This window comes from Podarcis tiliguerta, assembly GCF_965153285.1.
Source record: "Podarcis tiliguerta genome assembly, chromosome: 2".
Taxonomy (NCBI): Eukaryota; Metazoa; Chordata; class Lepidosauria; order Squamata; family Lacertidae; genus Podarcis; species Podarcis tiliguerta.
Window position 1 is genome coordinate 14,997,058 of NC_139535.1, and position 20,951 is coordinate 15,018,008.

General features: G+C 48.0%; 2 protein-coding genes across 4 annotated transcripts in view; one reads left to right on the forward strand and one right to left on the reverse strand.

Annotated features, from left to right (window-relative positions):
- The window catches only part of LOC310670884 (C-type lectin domain family 2 member D-like), a 291,130-nt gene that overhangs the window by 125,965 nt on the left and 144,214 nt on the right, over positions 1–20,951 (forward strand). The gene's annotated exons all lie outside the window — the stretch shown is intronic.
- LOC310670889 (early activation antigen CD69-like) overlaps positions 1–20,951 on the reverse strand; it is a 54,282-nt gene that overhangs the window by 4,662 nt on the left and 28,669 nt on the right. The window contains exons 1-2 of one of the 3 annotated variants that reach the window (XM_083426726.1): positions 19,532–19,922; positions 5,332–5,859 (exon numbers count right to left, since the gene is read on the reverse strand). In XM_083426726.1, coding sequence (XP_083282852.1) covers positions 5,332–5,482 — 151 coding nt within the window. In that variant the 5' untranslated portion in view covers positions 5,483–5,859; positions 19,532–19,922. Of the gene's footprint in view, positions 1–5,331; positions 5,860–8,582; positions 9,091–19,531; positions 19,923–20,951 lie in introns of those variants that run through there. The other 2 variants (XM_083426725.1, XM_083426724.1) reach the window with 2 other exon arrangements.

The following is a 20,951-nucleotide window of genomic DNA, read 5'->3' on the forward strand; positions in this document are numbered from 1 at the left end:
TCAAAACAGAAGTTGAAAGTTTTTGTTGCTGGCAGCATGGAAGTGACAGGAGATCTGTCCTATTTAGAAACAGAATGGGATATTTTGTTCACGCATCTCAGGCTAGTGCAGAAACCTCAAGCCATTTTAATCTTTATTGTAAAAAAAACCATTAAGGGGATACAGTTTAAGCTCTTGCACATTTCTGTATAACATGTAGTTGGTTCCAGCACATCAGGGGTAGATCCATTAATGTGCAAAACAAAATGCATTAAAATGAATTGTTCAACCAAACAACATTTTCCTGTGCTAAAAGAAGCTTTATTCATTCAATACAGGATAGTGAATTTTCAAGCTTGCCTCACCCAAATAAGTCAAAATAGCAGTTCGCAGTTCACAGACCAGGATTAGCAGATGTACTAAGGTTGCTATATTAATTATATGGTGAGGATGGCATAACTCGTTAAAGAAAACCAGGTCCAAATGTCAGGACTAGCCAGCAAAGTGGTTCATCAGCAATATGCAGCTCTGAGTGTCTGCTTTCAGCAGATAATTTTTTTTTCAGTTAATGCCATGTCACCAGCATGTAAACATGGCAACACTTGGTTGGTCAGATTGGGTTCCTGGAAGAAAGAGGAACCAATATGTTTTGAAAGATATGTTCTGAAATAGTGTTGCATAAGGCAAAGTTGTGAAGCCAGTCTTACAGGGGTTCTATGCCAGGGGATTTGCACAGTATTGGTTGCTTCTCAATTCGCTGAGAATTTTTTTTATTTATTTATTTTAAAAAATATAAATCACCCACTCAAATATAAATTTCAGTATGGTCTACTGTAATGTATACCATTCAACCCAATCAGATGGGCATCATATAACAACAACAACAACAACAACAACAACAAAGGATTGAAGTGCTACTGTGCTAGTCAATGCTGTGGACCATGTGCCTGCACTTGCAGATTCCTGGTCTCTTCACTTATCAGTGTCTATCTAGGTCTGCGAACAGCAGTATTGGGGACCATGTGGTCCTCCAGATGTTTTTGGTCTACAGGTCTCATCATTCCTGACAATTACTTTTATTTATTTTGATTATGTATTTTCTGGTTTTATATTTTGATTTTATTCTGTGAACCACTCTGAGAATTCTGGGTATAGGGCAGTATATAAATTCTAATAATAATAATAATAATAATAATAATAATAGGCCATGCTGGCAGGGAGTGATTGGAGGGAGTTGGAATCCAGCAACATCTGGCAAGCCACAATCTCTCCATTCCTGGTGTACATGGAAGGGGAAGAACAGCCAGGAATCTCTCTCCTTAAGGGCAGCCTCACTCCCTTCTCCTTATGGCATGCCTGCGTGAGCAAGGATAGTTCCATCTGAGAGAGGAACTAAGAAGAGTCGGAGAAGCCTTCCTCGATTTTCACACAAGTGTCTATGTACCCATCATTTTCCAATGGCTTTTAATTGCCTGAATAAATTAGCGTCTCCATGAATTTGATTAGTTGGCCTGCATTCTGCAGCTCTCATCCCAGCAGCAAATCCATAACTTTTCTGACAAACTCATGCCTTTAATAAAATAATAATAATAATAATAATAATAATAATAAATAATTTTATTTATACCCCGCCCTCCCCAGCCAAAGCTGGGCTCAGGGCGGCTAACAACAATCAAAATAATCCAACATTCTAAAAACCTTTCATTATAAAAATTAATTAAAATCAAATTGATGGCAACCATTCAGCAAGATTCTGTGCAGATTGCCAGAGGAGGGGGTCAGGCTGCGCCCTGACCAAAGGCCTGGTGGAACAGCTCGGTCTTACAGGCCCTGCGGAAAGATGTCAGGTCCCGCAGGGCCCTAGTCTCTTGTGACAGAGCGTTCCACCAGATTGGAGCTGCGGCCGAGAAGGCCCTGGCTCTAGTTGAGGCCAGCCTAACCTCTCTGAGGCCTGGGATCTTCAGGATATTTTTATTTGCAGACCGTAAGTTCTTCTGTGGGACATACCAGGAGAGGCGGTCTCGTAGGTACGAGGGTCCTAGGCCGTATAGGGCTTTAAAGGTTAAAACCAGCACCTTAAACCTGATCCTGTACTCCACCGGAGCCAGTGCAGCTGGTATAGTACCGGATGAATGTGATCTCACAGCGACCACCCCATAAGGAGTCTTGCTGCGGCATTCTGCACCCGCTGGAGTTTCTGGGTCAGTCTCAAGGGCAGCCCCACGTAGAGCGAGTTACAATAATCCAGTCTGGAGGTGACCGTCGCGTGGATCACAGTGGCTAGGTCAGGGCGAGAGAGATAAGGAGCCAACTGCTTAGCTTGGCGGAGATGAAAAAATGCCGCCTTTGTTATAGCTGTAATCTGCGCCTCCATAGAGAGGGAGGTATCGAAGATTACACCCAAACTCTTAACGGACGATGCTGGCACTAGTTGCACCCCCACAAGAGATGGGAGTTGCCCCCTCAATCCCATATCGCCCCGTCCCAGCCAGAGGACCTCTGTCTTCGAAGGATTTAACTTCAACCGGCTCCCATGTAACCATCCAGCCACAGCTTCCAGACATCTGGTCAGTGTGTCTGGGGCCGAGTCAGGATGGCCATTCATCAACAGATAGAGTTGGGTGTCATCGGCATACTGATGGCAACCCAGCCCAAAACTCCGGACAAGCTGGGCGAGGGGGCGCATAAAGATGTTAAAAAGCATCGGAGAGAGAATCGCACCCTGAGGCACTCCACACACCAGGGAGTGGCGCGATGACAATTCCCCCCCCCAAGCGCCACCCTCTGTCCCCGACCAGAGAGAAACGAGCGCAGCCATTGAAGGACTGTGCCCTGGATCCCCACGTCGGCAAGGCGGCGGTCCAAGAGTTCGTGATCGACCATGTTGAAGGCTGCTGACAGGTCTAGAAGAATCAGCAGCCCCGACCCGCCTCGATCCAGCTGCCTGCGGAGATGATCTGTTAGGGCGACCAGAGCCGTCTCGGTCCCATGACCAGCGCGGAAGCCGGACTGGAATGGATCGAGAGCTGATGTTTCATCCAGAAACCTACCAAGCTGTTCAGCAACCTCTCTCTCAATCACCTTACCCAGGAATGGAAGATTCGAAACTGGGCGGTAATTGGATAGATCTACGGGATCTAATGATGTTTTCTTTAAGAGCGGGTGCACCACTGCCTCCTTCAGTTCCCCTGGGAATATCCCGGTGCCAAGGGACAAATTGATGATATCCCCCAGGGGGGCCCGCACCTCGTCTGGACACACTCTAATCAGCCAAGACGGGCACGGGTCAAGAGGACAGGTGGTGGGCTTTCCAGCTCGGAGGAGTCTGTCCACATTGGCTGGGGATATCCGGTCAAAGTGGTCCAATACTGGACCCGAGGGCAGTCGAGGGGCCTCCAGTTCCCTTATTGTATCCAAATTGGCAGGAAGGTCATGGCAGAGCAACAGGACCTTCTCCACAAAAAAGCTTGCAAATGCCTCACAGCTGTGTGTCAAATTGTTATTTAAATTTGGCTGTCCTTCAAGGGATGTTAAAGACCTAATTATACTAAATAATTGCGCCGGGCGAGAGCTAGCGGATGCAATGGAGGCCGAGAAGTAGGACTTCTTTGCGGCCTTCACTGCCATCTCGTAGGTTTTCATAAAAACCCTATAAGATGTTCTTGAGGCTCCGTCACGGGCACCCCGCCATACTCGCTCTAGCCGTCTGAGGTCCCGCTTCATTTTCCGAAGCTCCTCGGTAAACCAGGGAGCCTGGTTTCTGTGGGGTCGCAGAGGGTGCTTAGGTGCGATCTCATCGATGGCTGCCAGGAGCTGGATATTCCAGCCCTCAACAAGCTCAGTCAATGAGTCGCCAGGGGGAGAAAGGTCCCGCAAGGCCTGATGGAATCTATCAGGGTCCATCAGCCTCTGCGGGCGAGCCCAAATCGGCTCGCCACCTAAGCAGGGTGGGGGTGGAACGTCAATCCTGGCTTTCAGAGCATAGTGATCAGACCATGGCACCTTCATTGAAGGAAACATGATCACATCTATACCGATGCCAAAGATCGAATCCAGCGTGTGGCCTGCTTGATGTGCGGGGCCCGAAACAAACTGGGAGAGCCCTAGTGTCACCATGTAAGACACCAGGTCCAGAGCCTGTGAGGAGGGAGTGGCATCAGCATGGATGTTGAAGTCCCCCAATACCAATAGGTTAGGGAACGCCAAGGCCCAGCCGGCCACCGCCTCCAGCAGGCCTGACAGGGTGGCTGCTGGTGCGCTAGGTGGCCGGTACACCAGCCAGACAGCCAAGCTCACCTCGGAGCCCCACACTAGGCCAACACATTCAATGCCAGGGATCGATGGTGATGGTAGAGCCCTGAAAGAACAATCTTCCCGGATAAATAATGCCACCCTTCCCCCCCGGCCCACAGTCCGCGACTGGTGGAGGACGGAGAAACCTGGGGGCGCCATCTCTCGTAAGGTAACAGTATCCCCTTCGCGTACCCAGGTCTCTGTCACACAAGCCAGGTCGACCCCCTGCGAGATGAAGAAATCTTGCAGGGTGGCGGTTTTGTTGCCTATAGACCTGGCATTGCACAACACCAGTGACGGAGGTGAGTTATCCTTGCTCACCCTACCCTCGTCCCTCGGGATGGGGCGCAGATTGGAAGGGGTACGAGCATATCCGTATCTCGATCCCCTTCGCCTATGACATCTGCCCCCACCGCCATACCTCCCTCGCCCCACCACGGTAGCAATCCCAAGCCTCATACCAACCTCCATTTACAAAGTAGAAAGCAAACCAAACTAAAAACAATTGTACCAAACAAAACCAATCCCCACCCCACTCAATATCCAACCCCAACCCAAAATAAAACGGAACAAAATAAACATACATCAATAAAAACCACCGTACATGGTGGTACAACAAAGTAAAAAGTAAAAACCCCTTTAAAGTACTTTAAAATATATAAAAACATTTTTAACATTTGCTGCAGCAGCACCAGTGTCCTTAAAACTATAGCGGAGGTGAGTCTGGGCCCCGCCTCCTGGGCCAGGTGGAATCAGCCTGAGGAGGGAGCGGCCTTCCCAACTCACAGTGCAGCAACAGCAGCGGTGTCCCAGTGCCTCATGAGGCCTCTTAAGCTGTGGCGGTGGTGAGTCAGTCTGGGCCCCGCCCCCTGGGCCAGGTGGAATCAGCCTGAGGGGGGAGCGGCCCTCCCAACTCACAGTGCAGCAACAGCAGCGGTGTCCCAGTGCCTCATGAGGCCTCTTAAGCTGTGGCGGTGGTGAGTCAGTCTGGGCCCCGCCCCCTGGGCCAGGTGGAATCAGCCTAAGGAGGGAGTGGCCTTCCCAACTCACAGTACTCACCATCTACAGAATGGCCCTGTTTCAGAGAGAAGACTTCTCTTGCTTGTTTGGTGCTTCCATTACTTATGATTCCACTACATTCCCCATTCTCTGCTGCATCTGGATTCATGGGGAGCCTTTGCTCTGTCTTTTTAGTTTCATAGAAACTCATCTTTCCTTTCTCCCAGGAGGATTCACAGACCTCACAATAAATGCTACTCAGCTCTAGTTACACAGAGTTTTGCAGTTTCTTGAGATATGTTCAAAGCAGATCACTGGATTGCAGATTCAAGCACAGTATGGCTAGGTGATGTGGTGAGAAAACACCCTTTCTAAATACCACTTAATTGTGTGCTTTAATCAGATACCTTGTCCAGCCAAGCTGTACTTAATATGTTTTCCACTTCCCTGTTTTGTCTTTGTGACTCCTTTTATTCCCAATGAAACGAAAGCCTCTTCAGAGTCTGAAGCATCAGTTCTGTGCTTTTGCCACACAAAAATTCATCACAACATCAGTTTTTGCCATAGCATCAACGTCCCAAGATTCCTCTGTGGAGACAAAATTACAGAGCAGAGAAAAATAAATAATTTCTCCTTGAAGTCTATAAAGGTGCAATTTTGCTTCCATACTAGTATAGTCCCCCCCCAAAAGCCCTAAAGGTGATCTTACATAAACTAATTTACAGAGCTGGAAAATTCATATATGTAATATTTTTTTCTTTTTAGTCTAAATGATTACAGTAATATTTCTACATCTACTTGATGAAATGAAAGCACTGAGAAAAGTGAAAGGGAGGAGCCCTTGAGATAGTTGAAGATGGCTATTGTATTATATTCCCCCCCCCCCCCAGTCTCCTCCTACCCAGCTCCTCCTCCTCATAAGCCTTATGAGGAAATGTCGCTCTCCTCTGCACACGTTACAGTCTGTCAACATCCTCCTTAAATTGCGGTTTCCAGAAATGGACACAGTTGGTTACTTTGAGTCATCACTGTAGTCACAACAGGAAAACCTGTTTTCTACTTTTCCACTTCCTTTGCAATCTCACCATTTCAGCTCTTCGGGATTGAGGGTCAGGAAATTCTACGCTTTCCAGAGAAGAGCTGGCAATCCTCTGCCTATCTGGTTGCCTAGCATCTACGCCCCCTTCTTGGAAACTCCCTGTGATTGCTCAAACTGTCTCAGTAAACCAATATCTTGGTAGGAAAGGGGGGGCTGGGTCTGCTTCCTCCTGCAGCCTGTCAGATTCAGAGTCAGAGTCTGCCTTTCTTCCATCTCCTCCCTCACTTGACTCCGCCATGCTCCTGACCCATACTTAAGGGGCCATTACCAAGATTTTAGCCCTTCCTGCATCTAGGAATTAGCAGGGTCTCAGGCATGCAGCCTAGCCCCCCCTCCCCATCTCCTCCGCTAAACTTACAACAATATCTAATTGGGAAGCTACTATGCAAATATAGGACCACCCAACTGGCCTGGCATTGAGAAATAGAGAGAGCACCCCACTGGCCTGGCATTGAGAAATAGAGAGTAGCAGATGGCTACTGTTAACTCCCCTCAGTCTCCTCTTTCCCAGGCTAAACATAGCCAGCTCCTGCGCCTCATTAAGCTTGGTTTCCAAGCCTTATAAAGAAATGTCACTCTCCTCTGGACACCTTCCAGTTTGTCAACATCCTCCGTAAATGGTGGTGCCCAGAAATGGACACAGTGCTCCAGGTGAGTGTTATGTATTGAAGTTCTCACCCTGGCCACCAGGGGGTATTATGTATATAGTTTTCACTCAGGTCCACGTCAGTTAATTTAGGCGGCAAACCCTGGGGCAGGGGTCTGCAACCCACGGCTCCGGAGCCGCATGTGGCTCTTTTACACCTTTGTCGCGGCTCCGGGGTGGATACTAGCGAGGGGAGGAGGCGCATTGTGCGCCCCGACACTCCCCACTGTGGCGGGCGCTGTACTGGCTGTGACGTCGCATGGGGGCGGTGCGTGCGTTAATCACGCACCGTCCCGCCCGCCCACTACATTGTAAAGGGGCATGTACGCTGGTCACTGTTTTGAAGGGGAGTGAAGAACACACACACACACAAAAAGGTAACTTGTTAATTTAACGTTTATTTCTATGAGGAGAAGTAATTCTGAGGGATCAAACAAAGAAATAATAAAAAAGTTATTTTTATAATGACGAGTTTTGCAGCTCCCAGTTTTTTTTCCTTCGGAAACGGGTCCAAGTGGCTCTTTTTGTCTTAAAGGTTGCAGACCCCTGCCCTGGGGTGTTGTTGACAGCTGGCTGCCTATAAAAGCATGACGGCTGAGCTGTTTGAGTTAAATTCAGTTCCAGCTTACTATAAATAACCACTTGGAGAAATCTCTGTGTCGTCTGCTATGTCCACCCACAACTTAATAGTGAGGTCTGACCCACTTTAATAAAGGTGTCCGGCACAAAAATCTCCAAACAGATCTGCCTAAAATTTGGCAGGCTTAATCCAGAGAGGCTTATATTTCTGCAAATTTCTTCCACTTTTCTCCGAACCCTTTTTTAGGTTCACCATTATATTGAATGAAGGGGTGAGAGCTTTGGGTGATATTCCTAGCAGTGCCAAGAGAACCTTCTGTCAGCACAAGGGGTTCCTCTTGCACAAGGGAACATTCTCCCCCTCTCCTCCCTCACGACCCCCAGAGGGATTCTAGGAGTCTCCCCAATCAAACAAAGCCGTCCTTATATTATTGTAGAAATGTTTTTTCTTCAGCCGTCAACTCTTCCTCCGCCCCTCCTCCTTTCCCCAATCTCCCTCTCCCTTTCCTCCCCCTCCCCATATCCCCCCCCCTATACATTGTAGAATTTTTTCTATTTTGGCAGAACCACAAATTTTGGTCTGAGGATTTGTGCTTTCCCCTCTGGGTTTCCTTAAAACAATAAAAACAAAAAGCCACCTTTTGGAATAAGTCTTCTCTGTCCTGCCCTGTTACTGTATTTATTTTCCCCGATTTCAACTATAAATTGGTGCTTTTCTTGAGTCAAAATGAGAGAGAACCCCCTAAATAATTTTTTTAGAAAAAGAGCACTGCTTATATTATTTTAGAAATGTTTTTGCTTCAGCCCCAAATCCTCTCCCCTTTCCTCCTCTCCTTCTCCTTTCCCCAGTCTCCCTCCCCATCTCCCCTTCTCCCCCTTCCTCCTCTCCTTCTCCTTTCCCCAGTCTCCTGCCTCATCTCACCCTCTCCCTTTCCTCCCCCTCCCAATATTTCTCCCTCCTCCAATATATTATAGAATTCTGTTTACCTTCTGGCAGAATCAATCCAGCGCCAGGTTCTGCAGTGCAGAAACAAGTATTTGCTGCCTGCCAAGCCCACAAGAAGCAAAATAGAAACTGTTTTCAAAAGGACTGGTTCCTGATATTCATCTCCTCTTCCTCCCCCAGACCCGCCTCCTCGTTCTCTAGTCTAGTCAACAGTTTCTGACTCCAGCCCCCCCCCCAGCCTTTAATCTCACCCTCCCCAGCCTGAATCTAGAGATTGTTTCAGTTGACCAAGGTCTTCTCCCCTGCTTCAGAGAACAGTGCAACCCTGTTAGAGGCTGAAGACATTCTTGGCCACAAAGTGTATGATTTAAAATCAACCCCACAAACAAAGGGCAGAACCTCCCAGTGGGGAATGTGATCACCCTCAATGTGCAGAAGGAGAAACAGCTGCTGAAGTCCCGGTGCCAGTTGGCAACTTGGCGATTGCTGAGTTCTGAGACTAAGAAATTACAAGCTTGCTTGAAGCAAGATAGGTATTATAGTAAAAGAAAATTAAAAGTGTTATAGTGGCAGGAAAATGCCTGTGGAAAGTTGAAAAGAGCATTGCAAAAGACAATGATTTAAAAAGTAATGAAAGATCTTAATGTTTGGGGAGGCAGCCAGTGCAAGGTTTCACAAAAGATGGCAAGTGTTTAGGTGCCCAAAATCTGCTCCATAAAAAATGGTTAAGTAGCAGAAAGCAGTAAAAATTCATTTTTTTTTGAAAGTAACAAACCTAACCTAATCATGCACAGAAGAGTCTCTGCCTTCCCCGCCCTGGGAATCATATAATTCGTACAACAATTGATTGTAAAAAACCTCAGAGCGATTTTGAAATATACTCAGAGTCGCAAAGTGATTTCATGCTCTTTATTCAGCTCATAGTGGTGAGGAGGAATGAATGAATGTCCCCTCAAAGTATCTGCCTTATATACATTATTTACACAATGGGCTGCACATGATTGGCTAATTCTGGAATTCTACTGTAAGCCAATCAGGTTGTGGATTCACTTATATCTGGAGCATGATTGGTTGGTTCCTGCCAACCAATCATACTGCTGCATTGTTCTAGGACCAATCAGACTGCTGCATTCTGAATCCTATTGTTCTAGGACCAATCAGACTGCTGCAATTTGGATCCTATTGTTCTAGGACCAATCAGACTGCTGCAGTTTGGATTCTATTCAACTCAGTACATAACACCCCTCCCCTCTATGTTCCAGTCCTGCCCGGGAGGTCGCATTCATAGTCCTCGAGGTATGCCGGCGGCCTACGTGTGCGTTGCGGCCTGTGGTGTTCCCTGGTCCGGGGTTCAGGTTCTGGCTCATGTTCCAAGGATGCTGGCTGTGGTGGGCCAGTTTGGTCTGGCGCAACCAGCTCACTCAGTCGTGGTTCTGGTTCCGGTGTCCTTTCGGCCTCGCGGGTCCTCTCTGTATTTACTGATTCTGCCACTCCTGCTGGCCCCTCCTGCTCTATGGGCCTCACTGCCTCTCTGTTCCCTTGGGACTCCTCTGACCTGTCCACCTCCTCCTGGTTTTCTCCCGGGAATCGTCGCCGTATCTGGTCGTAGTGGCGGCGCCAGCCGTTAGCACCTCGTACAACACGGGGCCAGTGACCCTGGTGACTGTGGCGGGTACCCATGCTGGGCCTGCCCCAAAATTCTTTGCGTACACTGGGTCCTGGGCCTCGAAGGTCCGGGGGTTCCTGCCTTGCCCCACCACTACCTCACCCTGAGCTCTATCGGGGTGAAGGCGGTCCAATCTGATCCGCCTGGCTCCGGCCAGTCGTTGAGCTGGGGGTGCTGTGCTGTGCTAGGAGGAATGTGGCAAGGCGGTACTCCCAATCCCCTTGCGTCATGCGGCGAAGGGTGTCCTTGGTGGTCCGCACCATGCGTTCTGCTTGGCCATTGGTGGCAGGGTGGAATGGCGCCGAACGGATGTGGCGGATGGCGTTCTGCGCTGTGAAGGTTTGGAATTCTCCTGACGTAAATGCAGTCCCGTTGTCTGAGACGAGAGTGTCAGGGAGCCCGTGGGTTGCAAACAGCCTGCGTAGTACCCGGATGGCTGCGGATGTAGAAGTGGACGGTACCAGTGCGACTTCCAGCCATTTGGTGTAGGAGTCCACCACTATGAAGAATGTTTTCCCCTGAAAGGGGCCAGCGAAGTCCACATGCAGGCGTGACCATGGTGCTCGGGCGGACTTCCAGGACTGGACTGGGGCCCTTGGGGGATCTGGGCGGGATTCTTGGCAGGCCTGGCAGTGTTTGACCCAGGCCTCTATCTCTCCGTCGATCCCCGGCCACCACACATAACTCCTGGCCAGGGCCTTCATTCTTACTACCCCTGGGTGTGTCTCGTGTAGGGCTGTGAGGACCCTTTTGTGGAGGGGCTGGGGAACCACGACCCTGCTTCCCCATAACAGGCACCGCTTGTGGGCTGACAGGTCATGTTTGCGGGTTGTGTAGCCAGCGAATTCTGGCCCAGGGCGGCTGCTGGGCCATCCCCTCCACACCCAGTCCAGGACCCGGGAGATGACCCTGTCTTTCTTGGAATGGTGTGCAACTTCTTGTGCCTGAATGGGGCGGTCGGGAAGCAGCTCCAGGCTCATAACCTCTTGTGCAGGTGCTGGGTCGGGGCCTGTTTCCGGTAGTGGTAGCCTGCTGAGGGCGTCCGCATGGCCCATTGCCTTCCCAGGTCGGTGAATCAGTGCATACTGGTAGCTGGCAAGGAAAATTGACCACCTGAGGACGCGAGGAGACAGCACTTGGGGGGTCTGCTTTTCGGGGGCAAACAAGCCAAGCAACGGCTTGTGGTCAGTCACCATGGTGAAGGGCCGCCCGTACAAGAAATCATGGAATTTTTTTACTCCCTTCACAATTGCCAGCCCCTCTTTGTCTAATTGTGAGTAGTTCCGCTCGGTTGCGTTGAGTGTCTGGGAAAAGTATGCTACCGGTACCTCTCTTCCATCCGGGAGTTGGTGTCCCAGGACAGCGCCAATGCCATAGGGTGAGGCGTCGCATGCTAGCACCACCGGCAGTGTCTCGTCGAAGTGTGCCAAGACCGAGTTTGAGACAAGCAAGTCCTTGACTGCCTGGAATGCAGCCTCCTGGCGCTGGCCCCACACCCAAGGGGCCCGCTTGTCCAGGAGTCTGTGTAGGGGCTCCGCTACCGCTGCCTTGTGGGGAAGGAAGGAATGGTAAAAGTTCAATATGTTAGGGTGTGAAACCTAAGACGCTGGCAAATTAGCAATGTCATGTGACTTTAAGTAGTCAAGCTCGTTAAGTTGTTAAGTTGCTCAGTATTTAAAGAGTGTTTGTTTTCTCTGCCTGTTGGGGGCGTGCTGGACGTGAAGCAAAATGTGTGAAAGCTCCGGAGGTGTTTCTGTTATCTTTCTGCAATAAACCTGTCTTTGGAAAGGCAGGCTTCCCTGTGTCGTTTTTCTGCTGCTGAGACTTTGGAGCTTGTACTGCAACAAGAATCTCTGCATTGGACTTAATTAATACTCTGCAAAGAAAGCTGTTGCTGGTGGCGCAGTGGAAGCGCTTACTGGACCAGTACACAGACTCTCTTAGGTTATGGCTCCTTCTACGTTTCTACAGCTGTATTGTGTGCAGAGAAAGTGAAAGCAGCTTTCGGATGAGAGAAGACCGGCTTGGTCGTAAATCCAGCTCTTAAAGGAACTGAGAGGCTGGAGGCGTCTGAAAAGTGAGTAAAACAAATCCCAAGGGGAAAGAGAAGCAAGGGCACACAGAGGGAGTAGCAGCAGACCCCAAGAATGGCAGTGGAAAATTTCCAGGTTCCCTTTTCAAAGTTGAACTCTGCTAATTACGTGCAGTGGTCTAAGAGGGCTCAAGTCTGGTTGGAAGCCAAAGAAGTGTGGGCTGACTATGTCCAGAGGCGAAAGCCGTTTGTGGCTGTTGCAGCAGATGCCACAGCAGAGCAACAGGCTGCCGCACATGCTCAGAACAGGGAACATGATAAAATGGACACTAGAGCTAGATGCATGTTGATGGTATCGATAGACGATTCCCAATTACCTCATGTGGAAAATTTAAGGTCTGCATTTGAAATTTGGGAAGCTCTTAGGCGAATTCACCATAGAGCCACGCCCGGAGAGAAGGTGAACATTATACGTGCTTTGTATGAGTTGAAACTGAAGCCAGGGGATAGTGTGGTTGAACACACGTCACAGATGACTGAGTATTTCAACCGACTGTCATCTCTAGGTGTGACTTTTCCTGAAAATATTAAAGTTTATACTCTGCTTAGCAGCCTGCATGCAGGGTTTGAAAACTTAGTACTAACTTTACAAGTTTTGCCAGAGGACCAGCTGAATATGAATTATGTGACTGGTAGATTGTGTGAGCAAGAATATCAACATCATCGAAAACGTATTGATAATTCAAATACCCCAAGGGTTGGATGTTCAGATAATTCCCAGCGTGAGGGAACTAGCAGGCAGAGCTGTAAGGAAGCCTCACAAGTGTCTGCTATGGCCAGCAAATCATGTTTTCGATGTGGCAGCAGGTTTCATTTGATAGCAAAGTGTCCAGAAAAGCAACAGGAATTTCAACAGTCCAAGGCCAGTTTCCGGAGCTACAGGGGAAGACGACGTGAGAACTACAAGAATCAACGATCCAGAGGGGGAGCAGGTGCTGATAAGGGACTATCTGCAATGGCAGCACAACAGAGTCCTAAAAGGAGCCAACAAACCTTGAAGTGGATAATTGACAGTGGAGCAAGTCACAGTTTAGTTCCAGCGACATCTAGTGGCAGCTTGATGAACTGCAAGACATTGCCAGTTGCAAAAACTGTGACGATAGCAGACAATAGTAAACGAGAAATGAACCTTAAAGGCACAATTAATGTTAACTGTTTGCAAACTAACCTTCCTGTTTTTGTTCTTCCAGGAATGAAGAATGCACTTTTGAGTGTGTCATGCCTGGTAAAAAGTGGTTTTAAGGTTGAGTTTGAAAATGATGTGTGCACCATTTCGAAACAGGGGAAGGAGCTAGTTAAAATTCCCTGTGAGGATGGGCTTTTTGTTTTGGATGAAGAGCAGTTAGCAGCAGGTAGATGTTCAACAGGTGAAGCGCAAGCTAAGTGTGTAAATAAGGCTCCTCATACAGGTTGTGTACATCTACTACACAGAAGGTTAGCTCATATATGCTTTAAGTATGTAAGCAAGATGCCAGATTTAGCTGAGGAGTGTAACATTAAACCCTGTCCAAATTTTCTGGATTGTTGTGCTTGTAAACATGCTAAGGTTAAGACATGTAACTATCCTAGATCTGATAGAGTAAGCAAGAAACCCTTTGAACTTGTGCACACAGACGTGTGTGGCCCTATGCCAGTCAAATCGCTTGGAGGTGCGAGATTTATGCAAATTTTGGTGGATGATTTTTCAAGAGCTAGTTGGGTTTTCTTTCTGAAAGAAAAATCACAAGCAGCTTCCATCCTGATGGATTGGATTGAAGAAGTCGAATGTAAATTTGACACCAGGGTACGTAAAATACAATCAGATCGTGGTGGGGAATATGTGAACCACACGCTGGAGACGTGGTTAAAAAGGAAAGGTATAGTTCATAGACTTACCAATCCCTATTCACCACAGGAGAATGCAGTTGCCGAAAGAAAATTTCGAACATTACAGGAAGCCATTGCTGCTTTGCTGTTTGATTCTGGACTTCCACAGCGTTTCTGGGCTGAGGCTGCACTGTATGCGAATTATACTTTTAACAGAGTGTACAATAGCACAGTAGGCAACACTCCTTACTTCATGCTATTTGGAAAAAAACCAAAAATTGATCATCTAAGAGTTTTTGGATGTCGTGCTTATGTGCTGGTGCCTAGGGCACAACGTAGGAAAGGCGATCCTAGGTCTAAAGAAATGGTTTTCTGTGGTTATCAAGCAAACACAAAAGGTTGGAGATTTGTGAATGTAGAAGGCAATCAAACGAAAATCACAATCAGCAGAAGTGCGGAATTTTGTGAACAGGATGGTTGGAATAAAATTCATGGAAATCCTGACATACTATTTGATGTGGTGGACAGTAACAATGAAACTCAGGCCCCAGGGCAGGTATTAGTTCCAGAACAGGCTGAGGAATTTGAGTCTGAGGACGAGGGTGAGAAATTGCCTAGTTCACCCAAGTTTGTAAAGTCAGAATCTTCTAGCTCTAAAAGTTCACCTGTACAGCAAGAGAGACGTGTAAAGTCAGAATCAGAAAGTTCTTCGACTACTAGTGACAAACAGGTGACGACTAGTGATTCTGAGTCAGAGGGGGAAACTGAAGGAACATCGCAGGAACTGCCAAGGCGTTCCAAGCGTACCAACAAAGGTAAACCTCCTGAAAGGTACCAAGCTATTAGTGTTTGGGCTGGTTTGGCAAATTGCGAACCTGAAAGTTTTGAGGAGGTTGAGCAATTACCCCAGGAGGAGGCCAGTAGGTGGCGTGAGGCCATGCAAAAGGAGTTGAATTCTATGAAAGAACTGGGTGTGTTTTCCATCACCAAACTGCCAGAAGGTGCCAAGGCAGTAAGTTGTAGGTGGGTGTACAGGTTAAAGACAACAGCGATGGGGAAACCAGAGTACAAAGCGAGACTTGTAGCTCGAGGTTTTACACAAACAAAGGGGTTACATTATTCCGAAGTCTATGCACCCACTTCAAGAAGTGAAACCCTACGGGCACTATTAGCAGTTGCTGCTCAGAAAGGGTTTAAAGTGAATCAATTTGATGTCTCTACAGCTTATCTTCATTCAGACTTGGCTGAAGAGCTCTATATGGAGCTACCGCCAGGACTGAAAGTTGGTAAATCAAATCAGGTATGGAAACTACATAAATCTATTTATGGACTCAAGCAATCTGCTCATAATTGGAATGAGTGTTTGAATGACGTTTTGGTAGGCATTGGTTTTAGCAGGAGCAAGGCTGACAATTGCTTATATTTCAGAGGTTCAGGAGATGCTCAAGAATCTTTGCTTGTTTATGTAGATGACCTGATTTATACTTCAAAAACACAAGAACAAGTAAAAAAACTAGCCAAAGAGTTAAATAAACACTTCAAAGTTAAGAATCTTGGTGATGTGAAGGTCTATCTTGGTGTTCAGATAGATAGGACCAAAAATGGCAGTTTTCTACTGAATCAAAAAGGCAAGATATTGCAAATGTTGAAAAAGTTTGGCATGACGGAGTGTGCAGGTGTTAGAACACCAATGGAAATGGGTTTTGTAAAAGACAATGAGTTCAAGGATAGTGCTGAATTCAAGAGTGCTGAAATCTTTCAGTCAGCACTGGGAAGCTTACTTCATCTTTCGCAATGGAGTAGACCAGATATTGCTTACGCTGCTAACTTACTCAGCAGAGAAGCTTCAAAACCTAGTGTAAATGCATGGAAAGGAATTCAAAGAGTGTTAAGATATTTACAATACACCAAAGATTTTTGCCTTGAATTATCTTCGGAAGGACAAGCACAGATTACTTGTTGGGCAGATAGTGATTGGGGAAATTTAAAAGATAGAAAATCAGTGTCTGGCTGTGTAATAAAATTTGGTAACTCTCTGATTGGGTGGAGATCCAAGAAACAGAACCTGATTGCTTTGTCGTCAACAGAAGCCGAGTTCTGTGCCTTATCTGAGTTATGTAGAGATCTAGAATTTTACAAATGCTTGGCACAAGAGATGTATGAAAAGGCCATCACTCCAATCACTGTATGGGGTGATAATCAACCGTGTCTTAAGTTAGCACAAAATGGGCAGTTTAAAGGTCGTACAAAACATTTGGATATCCGCTTTCAAAATGTTTGTCAAACGGTAAAAGCAGGAATTGTTAAATTAAATTACTGTCCCAGTCATGAAAATCAAGCTGATGGTTTTACAAAACTGCTTGGGTTTCAGCGGCATGAAAACTTTTGTGAAGAAATGGGTCTGAAGTAATTTTTTGTTTTTGTATTGCCAGCGAGAGGGGGTGTTAGGGTGTGAAACCTAAGACGCTGGCAAATTAGCAATGTCATGTGACTTTAAGTAGTCAAGCTCGTTAAGTTGTTAAGTTGCTCAGTATTTAAAGAGTGTTTGTTTTCTCTGCCTGTTGGGGGCGTGCTGGACGTGAAGCAAAATGTGTGAAAGCTCCGGAGGTGTTTCTGTTATCTTTCTGCAATAAACCTGTCTTTGGAAAGGCAGGCTTCCCTGTGTCGTTTTTCTGCTGCTGAGACTTTGGAGCTTGTACTGCAACAAGAATCTCTGCATTGGACTTAATTAATACTCTGCAAAGAAAGCTGTTGCTGGTGGCGCAGTGGAAGCGCTTACTGGACCAGTACACAGACTCTCTTACAATAGTCCCAAGAAGGCCTGAAGTTCAGTCTTGCTCTTGGGCGCTGGGGCATCACAAATGGCCCGTACCTTGTCCCCAGTCGGGTGGACCCCTTCTGCGTCCACCATAAATCCCAGAAAGTCCACCTGAGGCACTCCTAGTAGACATTTTTCCCGCTTCACCTTGAGACCCGCAGTCTGGAAACGGTGCAGAACGGTGCGGAGGCGGTCCTCAAACTCCTCTGGTGTGGGCCCGGCAATCAACACATCATCGAAGAAGGGGGTGACGCCAGGAATCCCTTTAAGGAGCGAGTCCATTAGATTCTGGAATATGCCTGGTGCCACACTGACACCGAATTGCAGCCACTTTACCCTGAACGCTCCTCTGTGCGTCACAATCGTCTGTGCCTCTGCTGTGGCCTCATCTACTGGCAGCTGTTGATATGCTTGTGCCAAGTCCAGCTTGCCAAAAATTTTCGACCCAGCCAGGGTGGCAAGGACATGGCTGACCACTGGCACTGGGTATGCATGGGCCGTGAGTGCCTTGTTTATGGTACATTTGTAGTCTGCGCAGATGCGGACCGAACCATTAGGCTTGACGGGTGTGACGATTGGGGTTTCCCAGGGGGCATTAGGCACCGGCTCCAGCACTCCTTGCTCCACGAGCCCGTCCAATTCCTCGTCTATACGGGGTTTCAGGGCAAACGGGACCCGGCGGGCCTTGAGCCTGACCGGTCGTACTGCGGGGTCAAGCTGTAGAGCAATGGGGGGGCCTGTATACTGTCCCAATTTCCCATCAAAACCCCCCAGAAATTCCTTACATATGGCGTCCACGTCCACTTGTAAGCTAGTGTGGTTCACCCCGGTGATGGCTAGCCCCAGTGGTCCAAACCATGCCAATCCCAGTAAGCTAATGTAGGGGCCCTTGACCACAAGCAAGTCCAGTTGCCGCGTCCGCCCTCGGTATTGCACCCTGAAGGTCCCCACCCCCATTGTGGGGACCTTACGTTTCTGGAAGTCCCGGAGGGTGAATGGGGCCGGCCTGAGTTTGGGACCCCCAGTAGGACACAGTTTCCTTAAGGTCCTTGCCGAGATTATGGATAGAGTTGAACCCGTGTCAAGCTCCATGCGGCATGGGGCCCCCTCTATCTGTACCTCTACATAAATTTTCTCTACGTTGGGGTGGGGCAACTGGTATACCTGGAAGTCCGTGAGCTCCGTCGAGTTGCCTTGGTGCATTGGGCCCCGGGACCTGGGGCTCTTGGATTGGTCATCTGATGCCTGGCGTCGGGTGGGCCGAGCTCGACACACCTGGGCGATGTGTCCCGATTTTCTGCACTGCCTGCACTCTGCATTGCGGAAACGGCAGGTCCTCCTCTCGTAACTTTCCCCGCAGCTTGCGCAGTTCCCTCCTTCTCGTCGAGGCAGCTGTGGTATGTGGGCTGCTTGAGTGCGCTGCTGTACTCGGTGCACCTCCTCCCTGTCAGATCCTGAGTCGTCGGTGAGGTCTTTGTGGTGGACCCTCGGTTGGGGTGGCAGGCTCGGCCGTGCCTCTTGCGTCGACCTCTTGGCAGCTTCCGTTGCCAGGGCCTCCTCCAGAGCGACCTGGAACGTTAGGTCCTTCTTAGCGTAGAGGCGTCGTTGCAGCTTCTCATCCTCCAGGCCACCGACGAGGCGGTCCCGAAGCATGTTCTCCAGCTCTGAGAAGTTGCAGAACCGGGCGGCTTGGCGGAGAGAGGTCACAAACCCAGTTATGGTTTCCCCAGGGGCTTGCCGCTTTGCATAGAAGGCATTTCGACGAGCCACCACTGAGGGCTGCGGTGAAAAGTGCCCCTTCAGCTGTTCCATTATTGTTTTGTATGGAACAGTAGCGACGTCTTCAGGTGCAAGGAGAGCCCGGGCGATTTCAAACGTCTCCTCTCCGCAGACGCTGAAGAATATCGCCTTCTTCTTGGCGTCTTCTTCGTCGGTGACCCCTTTGGCTTCTAGGAGGAAGGTGAAACGGGAAGCGTACGCTTCCCAGTCTCCAGATGCTGGGTTGAACGGCGAGAAGCTGCTGTCGGTTGCCATTCTGAGTTCCTTGTGTCCCGGAGCTGAAGCCTGGATACACGGTGCGAGGCAGCGGTGCTGCGGTGCAGTGTGTGGCAGTCAGCTCAGCGGGATCCCATCCTCGTCGCCAGTGAAATATACTCAGAGTCGCAAAGTGATTTCATGCTCTTTATTCAGCTCATAGTGGTGAGGAGGAATGAATGAATGTCCCCTCAAAGTATCTGCCTTATATACATTATTTACACAATGGGCTGCACATGATTGGCTAATTCTGGAATTCTACTGTAAGCCAATCAGGTTGTGGATTCACTTATATCTGGAGCATGATTGGTTGGTTCCTGCCAACCAATCATACTGCTGCATTGTTCTAGGACCAATCAGACTGCTGCATTCTGAATCCTATTGTTCTAGGACCAATCAGACTGCTGCAATTTGGATCCTATTGTTCTAGGACCAATCAGACTGCTGCAGTTTGGATCCTATTCAACTCAGTACATAACAGATTTACAAAAAGATAAAAGAATAAAATTGAGAAAAAACACAACCCTAATTTAAAACATACAAAAGTAAAAATATTAAAGCAGATTATAATTACGTCAACTTTCTAAGCAACTGGTAGGCTTATGTACACAAGAATGTTTTTAGCTGGCGCCAAACTTGTTTATACAGAACTATTGTCAGCAGCTGCTTCTAAAACCTGTTTTCTGGAACTGCTGTTCAGGAAGCCAACTGGGCAAGTCAGAACTAAAAGTTCCCTCCTCGCCTCTCCTTTCGTTCTTCTCTCTCCTGCCTTCCCCTCTGGCTTGGCACAAAGACTGTAATTTTATAAACACCTCTTATGTCTATTCTTACTTGTCCTTTCTTCAAAAGAAAATAATGCTATGCAAAAAACGCATAGAAATTCTTTTTGCTCTCTGGCTAGCTCTCCTTCTCGTCCTCTTCCTGCCATGGAGAGGAAGGAGGGTCAAAACAGCCTCCTGTCAATGATAGCAGCAGGAGGAGCCGCTGGCCGTTGAAGTCTTGCGGTTGCTGCGTTCAGCTCCACCCCCGCTCCTCCTCCTGCTTATCTGCTATCCCCTCCCCACCCACACAGGCAACTGACCCTACAGCAATCAGTCATCTAGTTCCCTCACAGTCTGAAGGTGAGCTGATAAGACTGAACATAACAAGAACACGGAAGGCTCTAAAAGGTCGAACAGTGGTGCAATTAGGAGATTATTGCCTTTGGACTTGAAGGTCTTAATGGGACACCTGCCCTTAAAGGCATTGTGTACTAACTACTATCTGAAGAAGTGTGCATGCGCACGGAAGCTCAGACCAATAACAAACGTAGTTGGTCTCTAAGGTTTTTTGGTCTCTAAGAAATTTTTTGTTTTTGTTTTAACTACGATCATATCACTTCTGCTCCTGCTCATTCTGCTGAGTTGGATCATTGACTTCTGCCTCAACATAGAACAAACAGCCTAAAGATCAACTTAGCAAGGAGCCTGAACACGCTGTTTCGAACTCATTAATCTTAGCAAATATTTAACAAGTAAACATTAAGCTTTCAACCGAAAATACAGTTTAAGTCAGTACAAAAGTGCTAGGGTTTTTCCATGTGGGAAACTTTCCAGGACACTCATAAGCAGTGCTTTTTTCCCCTGGGGGGACACATACCCCTAAACATTTTGTGGATCTAAGTTTGGCCTCATTGAGAGGCAGTATTTCAATATGAGTAGGAAAGTGACAGTACCCTTGAACATTTTTTTTAGAAACTCAGCACTGCTCATAAGCATACTTAAAAGGTAAAGGACACCTGACAGTTAAGTCCAGTTGCGGATGACTCTGGGGTTGCGGCACTCATTTCACTTTATTGGCCGAGGGAGCCGACGTATAGCTTCCGGGTCATGTGGCCAGCATGACTAAGCCGCTTCTGGCGAACCACAGCAGAACACGGAAATGCCGTTTACCTTCCCGCCGGAACGGTACCTATTTGCCAGTATCCACTTGCACTTTGACATGCTTTCAAACTG